General features: G+C 32.7%; 1 protein-coding gene across 1 annotated transcript in view; it reads right to left on the bottom strand.

Annotated features, from left to right (window-relative positions):
- The window catches only part of Ca-alpha1T (Ca[2+]-channel protein alpha[[1]] subunit T), a 295,869-nt gene that overhangs the window by 114,249 nt on the left and 165,818 nt on the right, over window positions 1–15,802 (bottom strand). Inside the window, exon 12 of the mRNA XM_017899591.1 lies at window positions 11,907–12,119. Coding sequence (XP_017755080.1) covers window positions 11,907–12,119 — 213 coding nt within the window. The remainder of the gene's footprint in view (window positions 1–11,906; window positions 12,120–15,802) is intronic.

Genomic DNA, 15,802 nt, shown 5'->3' with positions numbered 1-15,802 from the left:
CATGCCTTCAGCATGTTTGACTGCTTTACCTTTTTTCTTTGACTTCTCGTGTCGCGGAACACGAGAATCCTGGAAATCCCTAATTTAACGAAATTAGGCGACGGCTCTTAAGACTTGGCTGACCAAAGGCCTGAGGGCTCCGCGTGGTCCGCACACGTTGGAAGCCTCGGGCCCTCGCTAGGGGTAATAAACGACCGATGGGGTCACCAGCGCGCGGGTGGACCCCAGGTACCCCACCTTGGAGGAGAGGGTTTCCTCCACTATCGTTGCTTCTTGGGGGAACCTTCCCTTTCTCCAAGGTCACCGATTCGCGAACCAAGGGAACACCCTTGGTCAAAAACAGCCAATCATATTTGGCGAGCTCCCGATTTTTCCTAAGACCGATCTTAGGAAGATCGAGGAGCTCACTTCGGTACGAGCTCGGAGAGACACGGGTTCTCTCTAGAGCACTTGCTTGCGAGATCTGAGAGCCACGGGTTCTCTCTTAACACAGTTCCGTACGAGATCCGAGAGACACGTGTTCTCTAAAAGACACGTCCTCTCGAAACAACGAGCAGTTCGGTTCGAGATCTGAGAGACACGGGTTCTCTCTTCAACCACTTCCTTGCGAGACCTGAGAGACACGGGTTCTCTCTAAAACAGTTCGGTTCGAGACGTCAGAGACACGGTTCTCTTCAAAGGCTCCGTCTAATCGATTCAAATCAACAACGCGCCACGTTCTTTTCGAAACGTCGACCGTTGTAGACACGACTCTTTTCCGCTCGTGCAACTTAAACAGTTGCCCAATATTAATTTGGCGGGCAACACGTGTCGTAGTCGCGAGACGGCTTTACAACCCGTCGGAAATACGAGAATTTCGATCGCGACGTGACGCGACAATAATAATAATAATAATAATAATAATAAGCACCTAATACAGCTGAAAATATCGACTTGCACTCTCCTTGTAAATTGCAAGAACGTGACAATTGTAGAAATTCAACTGATTAGACGCAACAGTAAATTTAGCATTAAAGAGGAATCCTACGTACTAGTTTCAAGCACGATATCCATTTGGTCTTCCACTCGGAAAATTATCTTTCATAACCACACCGGTGACAAAATCAAAATTCCCTATATGGTAACATACCAGAAATACGAGCAGCCATCGCGAGTGAATGAAAAGAGCAAAAATGATGCAGTGTAAATCTAATAAAAGTGTAACAAGGGTCTAATAAGAGGCGTGAAGAACGACCTAGCTTTGCCACAGACTCGACGTTTACCCGAAATGCAACAGCAGTAGTTAATTGCTTCTTTCGTCGGATTCGCGAATAATTAACTATAGTTCTTGTAACACGCAATTCGAGAACTGTCGCGAGCAGCCAGCTGTTTCGGAATTATGTATGCCTCTGTCCACAACAGTCAGAGCTCTTGTTAACGAAAGATAAACAGAGACCTTTCTTCCTGGTCTACGTGATGTAACCACGTGATCGAACGTTTCCTGGTTATACAGTGACTCACGAAAATATTCTGTTACCAAGGTATGTCTGAATTAATCACATCGTATTGTGGACACTTATAAATGAATTGTGTTCGTTATTTTTTCTAATGAGAGGACATTCATTCAAGTTAACAGAAACATAGGTTTTATGTAATAAATTTATATAGATTTACTGTAATAAATTATAAATTTTGTTTATACTTATGTAAATAAATTTTATGTAATAATATTTATATGAATTTACTGTAACAAATTATAAATTTTGTTTATAATTAGGTAAATAAATTTTATGTAGTAAATTTATATAGATTTACTGTAACAAATTATAAATTTTGTTTAACAGAAACATATGTTTTATGTAATAAATTTATATGGAGCTATTATAACAAATTATAAACAAAATTTATAGTTTGTTACAGTAAATCCACGTTAATTTATTACATAAAATTCATTTACATAATTGTAAACAAAATTTATAATTTGTTACAGTAAATCTATATAAATTTATTACATAAAACATATGTTTCTGTAAAACAAAATTTATAATTTGTTACAGTAAATCTATAAATAGTCTATACTTTACTATAAGTAGTAAATCTACGGTAAATAAAATTTATTTAGCTATTTAAATTTACATAATTATAAACAAAATTTACAATTTGTTACAGTAAATCTATATAAATTTATTACAGTAAATCCATATAAAATTATTACACGAAACATATGTTTCTGTTAACTTGAATGAATGTCTTCGCACTAGAAAAAATAACGAACACAATCCATTTATAAGTATCTGCGATACGATGTGATTAATTCAGACATACCTTCGTGTCAAAATATTTTCGTGAGTTACTGTATCTGTGAGATGCTTGCCAGAACGAACGACGCACAGTGGTCCAGATCGCCGAAAACACGAATTTTATTCAATTTTTCGTTCTTCAAAATGCATCAAATTTTAACCAAATATTTTCAAACGTCTGAAGAACGTTATGGTGTACATGAAAACGGCTATAAGTTATCCAGAATTCTTCTACGAAGCTTTAAAGACAAGAAAAAATGGCTGCTTAAGGATGATCACGATTTTTACTGAAATTGGCATACTTTGTTGCACTGTATTTTTATAACGGTGATGATCAGCTTATATCTATTGATATGTCATTAAAGCGTGGTCTTTTAGCTATATATTTATAAAAAAGGATAGTGAAATATTTAAATTTCAACCATTGTAATAGGGTTTCACTGAATCCCTCTCTTTTTCCATTTTTGGCGATAATATCGCATGCAGAGAGCGGAGGTCACGCGAGATCACGATAAATCTTATACGAATGTATTCCCTGGAATATACAGAAGATAGCTGTACAAAAATTATTTGCAACACCTTGCATCTCCGATAGCTATAACGATAAATTTGTAGTCAGAACACCAAAGTCGGTTTACTAACTTACTAAGTTGGTACATTTGACTGAGCTTACAGCAATCGAAACTTATTTGGAATTCTAAATGCAATTATCAAACATACTACATTTCTGAGTATTTATTATAGACACACGTATATTTTTATCATTTAAATAAATAAAATATTCTGGGATACTATTTTTAGAAAAACAAATAGAAAACCGGCCAATGCCAACACAGGATACTATTTCAGAGAAAAATAAAAAATCGACTAATACAGTTATGGAAGACTATTTTTAGAAACAAGTTAGCTGAGTTGTGTGACCTTTACAGGGGGGTAAAACGCAGGTCAAGAATCGTAATCGTCACAGGGAACGAATCGAAAATCGAAAATCGAAGGTAGCGTAATTTTCATAAGGGCAAATTGCAAATCAGCAAAGTGATATAATTTTCATGAGTGCAAATCGCTAATCGGCTAAATTATATCAGCCAATCAACGATTGATAAAAGCACATCATCGAGCTTTGCAAAGGGCAGGAAAACAGGACCCTCGACGACACAGGGAGAATCCTAAGTGGAGAAGCCTCGAAGAATGTGGTAATGGTTAACATAGATTTTGAATATATGAGAATATATATTCACTGCACAAATCGATTAACTCCACTTTTTGAAAAATCTTAAATTTAAATGTCAAAGCACTTGGTATAGTCATAACTATTTATATTTATAATAACTTTCCCTGATAATTAAGATTAACACCGTTAAACGACAAAAATTTTTTGGCCACTGAATAATAAATAATTTATTTCAGAGGTCACTTTGATTAACTCCGTACTCTAATGTAAATCGTTGCAATAATGCAACTCGAATGCACTAGCAAGCCATGAATGATAACGGTGAATTTTTTAGTCCCGTCTTATCAGAATTTAAGTAAAATTTAGTAAAATTTAAATTTATTACTTTTTTCACTTGCCAAATCGATTAACTCTTCCAGTAACATAAAAATGGTAACATTACCAACGATTACCTTTTGGCTATTTTTTCTTATAAATTTTATATACCGTTAGATGGAAGTTACATTTGTATTTATGCATTCTACGATATTTATTTCGATTTAAATTATAAAGGGAATTTTAAAAAACAATATACATTATTTCATTGCATTTCTCTACTTTTGTTTTATGGAGTTAATCAATTTGTGCAGTGAACGGTTCAATTCTGTATGTTCATGTAATGTATGAAAGTAGAAAGAACAAACCAGAAAGATTGGGCATAGTTCAGTTATAATTGAGTTGTGATAATGAAAATAGGCGTGAGCATGTGATTGTGAGAAATTAATTAGATTTATACTTAATATTTGTGTTTGACCATTTTTTGTAATTAAATAAAGAAGTGTTCTTATTATTACTGATATTTCATCCATCACTAACAAAGAATCCTTGTGGATATACAGTCAGTTACAAAATTATTCGCTCAGTCGATAATGCGATGAAGATTAATGAAATAACCAGACAAAGAAGACCTTTTTCACACTTCTTTTAATGAATATACATTATTTATAAGTAAATGTAACAGAATCGTTAAAAAAAAGTGAAAAGTTTTGATTTATAAATTTAAAATATTGCTCTTGAAATATTTCTCTGGTTCCAATTAAAGGAAACACCCTATACATTATCTCGAAATATAAAGAGTATACAAAAATTCGCGAATAATTATATATCTTTTTTAATCTTTGTTGGTAAGTGTACAACGTCTTATAGAATGGACGGAAGAGAGGTGGCAAGGTCAAAACTGAAGAAGCACAGAGGAGAATAAAAATTAGTTGCGTGATATCGTATTGTTCTGCTGTGAGGTGTGCGTGATAACGATATAAGCCATCTGGTGCGCTATTCAGCAAGCTTCACCCACGCGATTCACAGGTCATTCTGAATAAGAAACGTCAACCTGTATGGATATTTATAAAGAGTATCCCACGCAATTAGGAGAATATATCCCACGCGAAAGCTTCGAAATAGCCGAAGACAGAGAAAGTAGGGTTAGGTAACATCGAACGGTTACGAATTATGTATGAGTCTTTTTCAGAATTAAATGTATTTAAAGAGTGACCTTATGAATAATTATATCTGTTTTTAATTGGATGTACCTTTCGTATTGGAAAGGAATGAGAAATTAATTTCAAAATTCTCGAAATTCGAATCTGAAATTTGGTAAAATTTTTTAAACTTCCGTTCGAAATTATATAAAATTTCGAAACTCGAATCTGAAATTTTGCAATTTTTAAACCTGAAAGTTGAATTTCCTAATTTCAAAATTTGCATATTAAATTTAGTAGACTAATCTGAAATATCTCAAAATTCAAATTTAAAATTTTATGAACTTTCCAAACACGAATTTAAAATTTTATAATTTTTAAATATGAAAGTCGAATTTTTTAATTTTAAAACTTGCATATCAAATTTGGAATAATTTTAAATTTCGAATCCAAAATTTTGTAACGTCCTAAAATTGAAATTTTTAATTTTATGAACTTTCCAAACTCGAATTTAAAATTTTATAATTTTTAAATATAAAAGTTGAATTTTTCAATTTCGAAATTTGCATATCAAATTTGGGAGAATTTTAAATTTCGAATCCGAAATTTTGTAACATCTTAAAATTGAAATTTAAAATTTTATGAACTTTCGAAACTCGATTCTAACATGTTGCAATTTTGAAACCCAAATCTGAAATGTAATTACGAAACGAATTGATACTGGAATTTTTAAAATATTTGTATCTTCTAAAAAATATTCATACAACACTATATATCATATAAAATTATTCAATTCTATCTTGCAACTTTTATTTCATTCTTAAAATAGTCCCAGATAATTTCCAAATAATTTTCAAAAATATTTCAAAATTTCACAAAATACCCTGTAGTATTAAAAGAAAGAAATTTACTAACGTTTTCAATTTTATAAATGCCTATCTACATTTATATTCAAATACATATCTGAAAATTTTATATTTTAATTTTGTATTTAAATATTCTAAGTATCTGTAATTTACATTTTCAATTATTATTATATAAATTACTTCATGAATATTTTATAATAGTTATTTTATATTATTATATAAATTATTAGAAATATTCCAATGCAAGGGGTTAATTTACAATTATAAACAATTATAATTAAAATTCTTAAAAAAATAATATTTCATCAAGTACACTGTCCATTAATCTCACTGTCCATTCTATTTATACAAAAATAATTAAATTTCATTGCAATTAAAACTATCTCTTTCTAATTTCAAAAGACATTATATTTGAACATAAGAATTAATCATGAAAAATAAATTAACGTATTATTCAAATTGCTCACACTTTGCGTTTAATAATTCACTTATCCAAGTCAACTCTATTTCTCAATGCACCATTACACTCACACTGAAAATACATTATATCATGTACACGTCTCAAACAACTTAAATCCATAAAAAGTTCTGAACTTCGTGAGAAAAGAAGTTTTCACTTAAGAGAAACGACTTGGCTAAAAGATGAATTTCACTCTATGGCCAGGCTAATTTCATTCAAGTATTTCAAATAAATATAAAACTTAGAAACCTTGGAGAGAGACTTAACCTACCATAACCGAGTGTTAAAATTTTTATGAGATTCATCTCATTCAATGGATCACTCCACTGATCATTGATTTTTATAGTAAAAATTGCTAATAACTATGTACGTACAAATAAATAACAAATTTTCAAGAATTTTTTAGAAGAATAAGAACTTTAAAAACTTTATAATAAAAATTTTCGAATTGGAAAAATTGTTGTTATTAGAAGCATAATTATAATATTTTAAGATGAATTCTAAATTGAAAAGAAAGAAGTTTCACATTAAAGAAAAAGAAATTTTAAATATAAAAAAAGGGAAATTAAAAAATACTTTTTTAATCATCCATAGCTTTAATAAATATTACTTTGAGCTAAATTTTTGTGTTATAGTTATAAGCAAGTACATTGGAGACTTGGCATATGTTATGATGGTATTATCAATAATTTTAATAGCAATAAATACTAATAAAATTAGTCATTAATTGCCAGTAGTCACATTTTTCAATGAAACTAAAACAAAATTTACATAAAATAAAATTTCAATAAAAGCAGCCACCAAGAGTTATTTTATATTCATAGTAGAGTACATAAAAGCATTTATCTATTTTGTAACAATAATATCACTATCTCTAGTAACAATAAATATCCATAAAATTACTATTACTAATAGTTATTTCTTTCAAAAATATTAGAATAAAATTTCAATCATACTAGCCTCCAAGGGTTAATTTATATTCATAGCAAAGTGCACAGAAGCATTGATCTATTTTATGTCAACAATGTTACTATTTCTAGTGACAATAAATATTCATAAAATTACTATTACTAATAGTTATTTCTTTCAAAAATATTAGAATAAAATTTCAATCAAAGTAGCCTCCAAGGATTAATTTATATTCATAGCAAAGTGCACAGAAGCAATGATCTATTTTATATCAACAAGGTTACTATTTCTAGTGACAATAAATATCCATAAAATTACTATTACCAATAGTTATTTCTTTCAAAAATATTAGAATAAAATTTCAATCAAAGTAGCCTCCAAGGATTAATTTATATTCATAGTAAAGAGCACAGAAGCATTGATCTATTTTATATCAACAATGTCACTATTTCTAGTGACATTGTAATGTCCATAATTACCAATAACGTCCAGTATTGCCAATAATTACCAGTGTTCCGTTCCAAGACAGAATTTACCGTCCCAAGAAATTAATTTATTTCTCTATTACCACTCGTGTCACCTGGACACTATATGTGTCAATCCCTAGCAAAGTCCCATAAACCACCATTAGGTGATGGTCATAGCATTTCGAATTTGTTTAAACCTTGTTTAAGTCCCATAAACAACCAAGAAAAGACACTGAAATCGGTACACACCTTTAACACACATACGCAACTAACAAAAAAACACACACCAACCACTCACACTTCTCACCAACCAATCTCAACACACCCAAACTTACGAAAACACTGACACACGTCGCACAAGATTCACCACGTATTCAACCACCAGATAATATCTGCATCAAGATTCGCACACAATTCAATCTCAACACCATTCGTCATATTTCATTAAAACAAATAACCAGTGTTATTATTAAACGCGTCAGTCCACAATCATTTTTAACTCTAACCACGTCTAGATCAATTAAAGTCTTCGCTTACAATATCGCGTGAGACTCGTGGTAAGGAATTCGGGTCAAACATGACTATCACGAGTGAGAGCCGTGGTAAGAAAATCGGGCCATACACGATTATCACGAGTGAGAGCCGTGGTTTGTAGATAGGGTCCAACGTGAACAACACGGGTCAGGCTCGTGGTTAATTTTCGCCGATTTTTGTGTTTCGGTCTCAGTTACGTGTTATTCTTCGCGTTTGGATGAAATAATTCGTCGTGTGACCGACTGTACTGTTGATTATGGCACGCGTCATCGGAACTTAAATAGGACAAGAATTTAATTTACAGCAAAATCGGTTTTTGGGTTCGGTAAAGTTATACGTTAACATAATCGCAAGATACCTATAAAATTCCTATATTCGTATAATACATTGCAAGTCTGCAAACAAGAAAGTAATACTGCAGGAGCAAAACATGATTATTTTCACTTATACTTCGTAAATGTTGTACGAAGGCAGTAGAGGGCTGTCGTGATGGATGCCTTCTCTCAGTATGCTCTACCAATTGAGATACTGAGAACCTTGGGTGTGCAATAAGGGACACCTTCGTGTTTGCATATACTTTATTACACTGGTAGTTGTTGCGATTTCGAATGTGATGTGTATGCGTTATACTAAGTGTTCTATATGCGTTCTTACTGACTTCTGTCTGAGTTCTGTTTTGCTTCCGATGCGTTCTCACTGAGTTCCGTATGATTTCTGGTGTGCTCTAACTGAGTTCTGTATGATTTCTGATAGCTTTTGACTGAGTTCTGAATAACGTCTCATGTGTTCTGACTGAGTTCCGTATGATTTCTGATATGGTGTGACTGAGTTGTGAATAACGTTTGATGTGCTCTGACTGAGTTCTGTATGATTTCTGATGTGTTGTGACTGAGTTATGTATGATTCTTTATGTGTTGTGACTGAGTTATGTATTATTTCTGATGTGTTCTGACTGAGTTATGTATTATTTCTGATGTGTTCTGACTGAGTTCTGAATAACGTCTGATGTGTTGTGACTGAGTTATGTAAGATTTCTGATGTGTTGTGACTGAGTTATGTATTATTTCTGATGTGTTCTGATTGAGTTCTGAATAACGTCTCATGTGTTGTGACTGAGTTATGTATGATTTCTGATGTGTTGTGACTGAGTTCTGTATGATTTCTGATGTGTTGTGACTGAGTTCTGTATGATTTCTGATGTGTTGTGACTGAACTATGTATGATTTCTGATATGGTGTGACTGAGTTGTGAATAACGTCTGATATGCTCTGACTGAGTTCTGTATGATTTCTGACGTGTTGTGACTGAGTTATGTATTATTTCTGATGTGTTCTGACTGAGTTCTGAATAACGTCTGATGTGTTGTGACTGAGTTATGTATGATTTCTGATGTGTTGTGACTGAGTTCTGTATGATTTCTGATGTGTTGTGACTGAGTTCTGTATGATTTCTGACGTGTTGTGACTGAGTTATGTATTATTTCTGATGTGTTCTGACTGAGTTCTGAATAACGTCTGATGTGTTGTGACAGTTATGTATGATTTCTGATGTGTTGTGACTGAGTTATGTATGATTTCTGATGTGTTGTGACTGAGTTACGTATGATTTCTGATGTGTTGTGACTGAGTTATATATGATTTCTGATATGGCGTGACTGAGTTGTGAATAATGTCTCATGTGTTCTGATAGAGTTCTGAATAACGTTTGATGTGTTCTGACTGAGTTCTGTATGGTTTCTGATATGTTGTGACTCAGTTCCGAATAACGTCTGATGTGCTCTGACTAAGTTCTGAATAATGTCTGATGTGTACTGATCGAGTTCTGAATAACGTTTGATGTGTTCTGACTGAGTTCTGCATGGTTTTTGATATGTTATGACTGAGTTTTGAATAACGTCTGATGTGCTCTGACTGAATTCTATATGATTTCTGATGTATTTTGATTGAGTTCTGAATAACGTCTGATGTGTTCTGACTGAGTTCTGAATAACGTCTGATGTGCTCTAACTGAGTTCCGAATAACGTCTTCTCGAGTTTGTTTTGATTGGTTAAGAGCGGATGTTAGTGGAGGAAAGAGAGAGGTTTTGCTTGGACATGGGTGTTTCAGAAGTACCCTTGGTCGAGGAGTGGGAAACTGTCAAGAGAGTTTCCCTTTCGATATTGTTTTGGTCAACATCACAATTTATGGATAGAGATCTAATTGTCACTTCAATGGATTAATCACGCGTAGGGGCAATCTGTTGGGTCCGGTTGTAGATTGTAGGCTTGTGCGTAGTCTGTGCTTTCGTGTTAATTACATTGCATAATCCGCTACAAGGACGATAAGGCACACCTGGCCTTTGGTATTGCCAAATGTAATATTAAACACATATTTAATACGTGTATGAAATACAAGTATAATTAAATAAACTTAGGAAATAAACATTCAACGGAAGAATCTGAAGTTAATGCTTCAGAGATAAGTCTACGAACTTGTATCTATTTCTTACGTCTGTCTCACTTTATCTCGATTGTTTCGTTTGCTTTCTTCGTTACACGGTGCTATATGACCGGGCTAATAAGAAGGGATATTTCTAGTATAAGGAAAATTGCGATGACGTAAGAATGGGTGGATTGGTGGGAATTCGGTCCTACGTTCTGATTAGCGTTCTTCTTCTCTGCGACGCACAGTACAATCCACGTCTCTCGTCCCTGATACTCGTGTTTCGCCCGATTCCTTACCACGAGTCTCGCACGATATCGTAAGTGAAGGGGTTAAATCGGAAGACAAGGGGTTAAGTTTGATCAGACCACGTCTGTCATTCGTGATACTCGTGTTTGACCCGATTCCATACCACGAGTCTCGTACGATATCGTAGGCAAAGGGGTGAAATCGTAAGATAATAGATTAAGTATTATTCGACCACGTCTGTCATTCGTGATACGCGTGTTTGACCCAATTCCTTACCACGAGTCTCGCACAATATCGTAAGTGAAGGGGTTAAATCGGAAAACAAGGGGTTAAGTTTGATCAGACGACGTCTGTCATTCGTGATACTCGTGTTTGACCCGATTCCTTACCACGAGTCTCGCACGATATCGTAAGTGAAGGGGTTAAATTGGAAGACAAGGGGTTAAGTTTGATCAGACCACGTCTGTCATTCGTGATACTCGTGTTTGACCCGATTCCATACCACGAGTCTCGTACGATATCGTAGGCAAAGGGGTGAAATCGTAAGATAATAGATTAAGTATTATTCGACCACGTCTGTCATTCGTGATACGCGTGTTTGACCTGATTCCATACCACGAGTCTCTCGCGATATCATAGCCAAAGGGGTTAAATCGTGAGACAAGGGGTTAAGTTTGATCAGACCACGTCTGTCATTCGTGATACTCGTGTTTGACCCGATTCCATACCACGAGTCTCGTACGATATCGTAGGCAAAGGGGTGAAATCGTAAGATAATAGATTAAGTATTATTCGACCACGTCTGTCATTCGTGATACGCGTGTTTGACCCGATTCTATACCACGAGTCTCTCGCGATATCATAGCCAAAGGGGTTAAATCGTGAGACAAGGGGCTAAGTTTGATCAGACCACGTCCTACAACACTGTCGCGTCAACGTAGCAGGCTTTACAACCCCGTGAAACGCCAAACGAGAGAGTTGCAGTGTTCGGGACGCAACCCCCTTTGTCCACGAGACAAAATTTGAACGACAGCCTTCGAGGATTAATCGGACAGTGAACAAGTTAGGACACTATACAAGGCAAGACACTGACCTGGTTGTGGTACTCGATCCCCATGCTCAAGGTATTGATCAAAATCGCCACTAGGATACCCTGTTGAAAGTATTTGTGCTCGACCAGCTTCTTGATCGACCGTCTTATGCAGCGAATCACGCAAATGCAACGATTGCCGCAAGTTCTCAGGAATCTTCTCGCGCGGGAAGTTTTCGCCCATTTGTCACCTTCCTCTGGCCATTGATCAGTGCCCTGGAGTTCGCAGCAACAGGAGCAATTATCGATGTCCGACGCTAACCACTGGCTACGATCCTCCAGGGTAATATGTCGATCCGTTATTCCTGAAATAAATGTTCCTCTACATGTATACACACTATTCAAAACGCGTGTCATCGCGAGAGATCGAACGTCACAGTGCTTTCGATCATTCGTGATTGTTTTCCCTGCCGCTCGTTTCATTTTTGTAATTTAAATCAGAGTAATTGCGTGGAAAATGTAACTGTGTCTTTCACGCTATTCGACGATATTCGATGATATATGTTTTCAGGAACGTCATTAAGAAACAATTTTTACTTGAATAATGTGCTCATGAAAAGTAGTTTTCACTGAGCACGGATTTTCATTGTAACGATGTTATCGACTTATCGAGATATTTCACGATAGCCACGCCTATGGTTTAAACGATAATTTAAATTAAAATTTAAGAGGGAGAGATTAAAATTGAATGGAGAAATTCATATATTTAGGTTATCTACTGGGTGTTCCATTTTTGTTATAATTCAAAAATAATTAAAAACGATGATAGCTCATCGAATATATGAATCAGCTTGTTATACATTAGCATAATTTAAATTATTTGTATTTTTTTTTTCTTTAATACAATGAATTACGTATGAATCATTTGCATAATTGAAACAGGCATTTTGACACGGCGAAAAATTGTGTAGACAAATTATTGAAAAGAATTAAGGCGATGCATGTTATTTTAATATTTTAGTTTATCTTTTAGTATTAAGTAACTTTGTATTTTATAATAAAATATATATCAAATAACAAGTTATTTTCTTTATATTAATTGTCTACAGAATTTTTCTGCGTGCCAATTTAAATGGCACAGCCTGTATACTGTCAATTCCTTTTAGCCCAGTTTTCTATTTTATTTAACTAATTTTGTATTTTATAATTAAATATACCAAACAACAAATTATTTTCTTTATAATAACTGTCTACAGAATTTTTCTGCCAATTTTTCTGTCAATTTAAATAGTACAGCCTGTATACTGTCAATTCCTTTTAGCCCAGTTTTCTATTTTATTTAACTAATTTTGTATTTTATAATTAAATATACCAAACAACAAATTATTTTCTTTATAATAACTGTCTACAGAATTTTTCTGCCAATTTTTCTGTCAATTTAAATGGTACAGCCTACATACTGTCAACTTCTTTTAGCTTAGTTTTCTATTTTATTTAACTATTTTGACAAATATTATGCGAGATAAATATTATGGAATGTTGGTCAGTGATGGTCTACCGTAAGTACAAAATTTGTTCCAAACATGATAATGCTAAATTGCCTAAAATTGCTATAACTTTTTAGGTGTAAAATAGTATAAAATGTGATGTTAAATCGGTTTGACACGAAGTAAAAACGAAAAAAGGTAATTTAAAAACGGGGTGTTAAATTGGTTTAATATAAAGTCAAATTTAAAACAAAAGAAATAAATAATTTAGACTTTTGTTTATTATCGTGGAGAATCTAATGAAAATGTAAGTATTATTAATTTTGGCCAAAAACTTTTTGCCAAGGGTAGTAGGACACAGTGTACAACGGTGAGGTAGAAAATGTGTGATGTGTGAGTTGTATATAGGTTCAGAAGTATTGGGACACCTGCTGGTCTCATACAGGGCGTAATAATTCATCGAGATTATTAGGAGAACGATTAATCATTTAAGAGTTTGCATTTACTTAAGAGAGAGGTGCACAACGCATGCCAACGATTTGTAAAAATAATTTGCAAGAGATAGGAGAAAATAAGCAATTAAAAATTGTAAACTTCATTAATTAATAAGCAAGAGTTATAATAATGTAAATAAATAAAATATACGTTTATTTAAAATTATTATCTTGTTTATTAAAACTATTATTTAGAATTTATTTAATTCTAGCCTAATCTGCTAAACTAATTTATAGGAACTCTTTGTAAAATTTAGACGAAAATAATGAAGTAATAATAGTAAAAATAATTAATAATTAATAATTGATAATCGTAATAATTCACGTGTGTTTTTGATTCATTTTACACAAAAGCAATTCATTTCAAATGATTAATCTGCTACATTTTATTTTTGCAATTTTTTCAGCAATTTGAACTTGTATATTCGTTTGATAAACTTAATGCTGATTTTTATTGAAACAGACACGTAAGTACTTATATATAATTAATTATTTTTATCATAATATCGTAATCATTGGAAGTATTCTTATTTACAGTATTAACATTTTTAATTTACTTTATGTAAATGATGTGATATACTTGAACAAGAATTTTTATGATAAATTTTTATAAATACAAAGCTACGTAAAAATAAAATATTAATTTCATGATTAGGAAACTGTCTGATTGTTTATTTATAATTCCAATGCATTTGGTATCTCGAGAATGATACCAATTTTAGATTCGATATTTTATTATTATAATACATAAAAAAAATACTATATTAAATACTGTAAAAAAATTAACAAAAGAAAAAGAAAATTTAATGATACGAATTCTAAAATTAATTAAAAAGTGATTGAAAAATATGATATAGAGAAGAATATTTGATTTCGTTATAACTGGCAAAATTTTTATTATGGTATCAAATTTTGTTAATTTTATTATGATTATTAACAATTTAATAATTAAGTAATTGTTATATACGTGTTTTAATAAATAGTAGTGCATACATAAACTTCTCTTATTTTTTGGCAACAATTTTCTGTGACATGTAATTTTCTACCACGATTAATTTTTCAATTAGCCTGTACTAACAATAAGTACCCAATTTGAAAAATGAAGTTTTGGGAAAACCGTGATTCAATTTTTTAATGCATGTCATTTTTCACTCGACACGTGTAACTTCGCTATTTGTAAAAATTTGAACTTCAAATTTTAAGAATATATTTTTAAAATTTTCTACATTTAATATACGAAAAAAAAAGAAAAATTGAAATCGAATTTTCGACATCGTCAGTCGACGAATTTTTTTTTAAACTTCTAGATCCATATTTTCCAACATCTCGTAATAACCCTTTGCACTGGGAGATTTTTTAATTAAAGAAAAATAACGATTCGATAATTTTATTTTTAAAAAGAAAATAAGAAATCATACAGAATTTAACGCGTAGAATTATTTCGTTTCAATACTTCGCGAATCGTTGCGTGATTTTAAGTTTAATATATTAATTGACATCAATTTTTAGAATTTCTTTAACACGTTGACTGCCACGCGCATTTTACGTGGTTTGCCCATGGCGCCAACATGAATATTTTATTATGCGATGCATACTATGTTGAAATATTATTTACAACAGATAAGGAGAGTTGTATAATCGCGTTTAATGTATTTTTCGTGGTGGGGGTCACCGGTGACCCCCGAGGCGCTGTAGACCATTTTTGTCATTATCAATTGTTTAAAAAGCAACTCGAAAAAATATTTCAATTCCCGATTTTAGGGTGAAGTTAGCGATGTATTTAGTGAAATATTTTGATGACGAAGATTGCATTTCATCGAGCAATTACGTACAGAAAAACGTGCTCACGAATTTAAAAAGAAACCTGGAAGTGTGCGAAATGTAAGGCGATTTTGCAAAGTGTGCTATGAAAATAATTCAAATCAGCTAGGAAGAATGAGAGCAAAGAATTGCACTAAAAAAGTGGCGACATATTGTG

The sequence above is a fragment of the Eufriesea mexicana genome, unplaced genomic scaffold, assembly GCF_001483705.2.
Source record: "Eufriesea mexicana isolate 0111107269 unplaced genomic scaffold, ASM148370v2 scaffold953, whole genome shotgun sequence".
NCBI lineage: Eukaryota > Metazoa > Arthropoda > Insecta > Hymenoptera > Apidae > Eufriesea > Eufriesea mexicana.
This window is presented reverse-complemented; position numbering and strand designations above follow the sequence as displayed.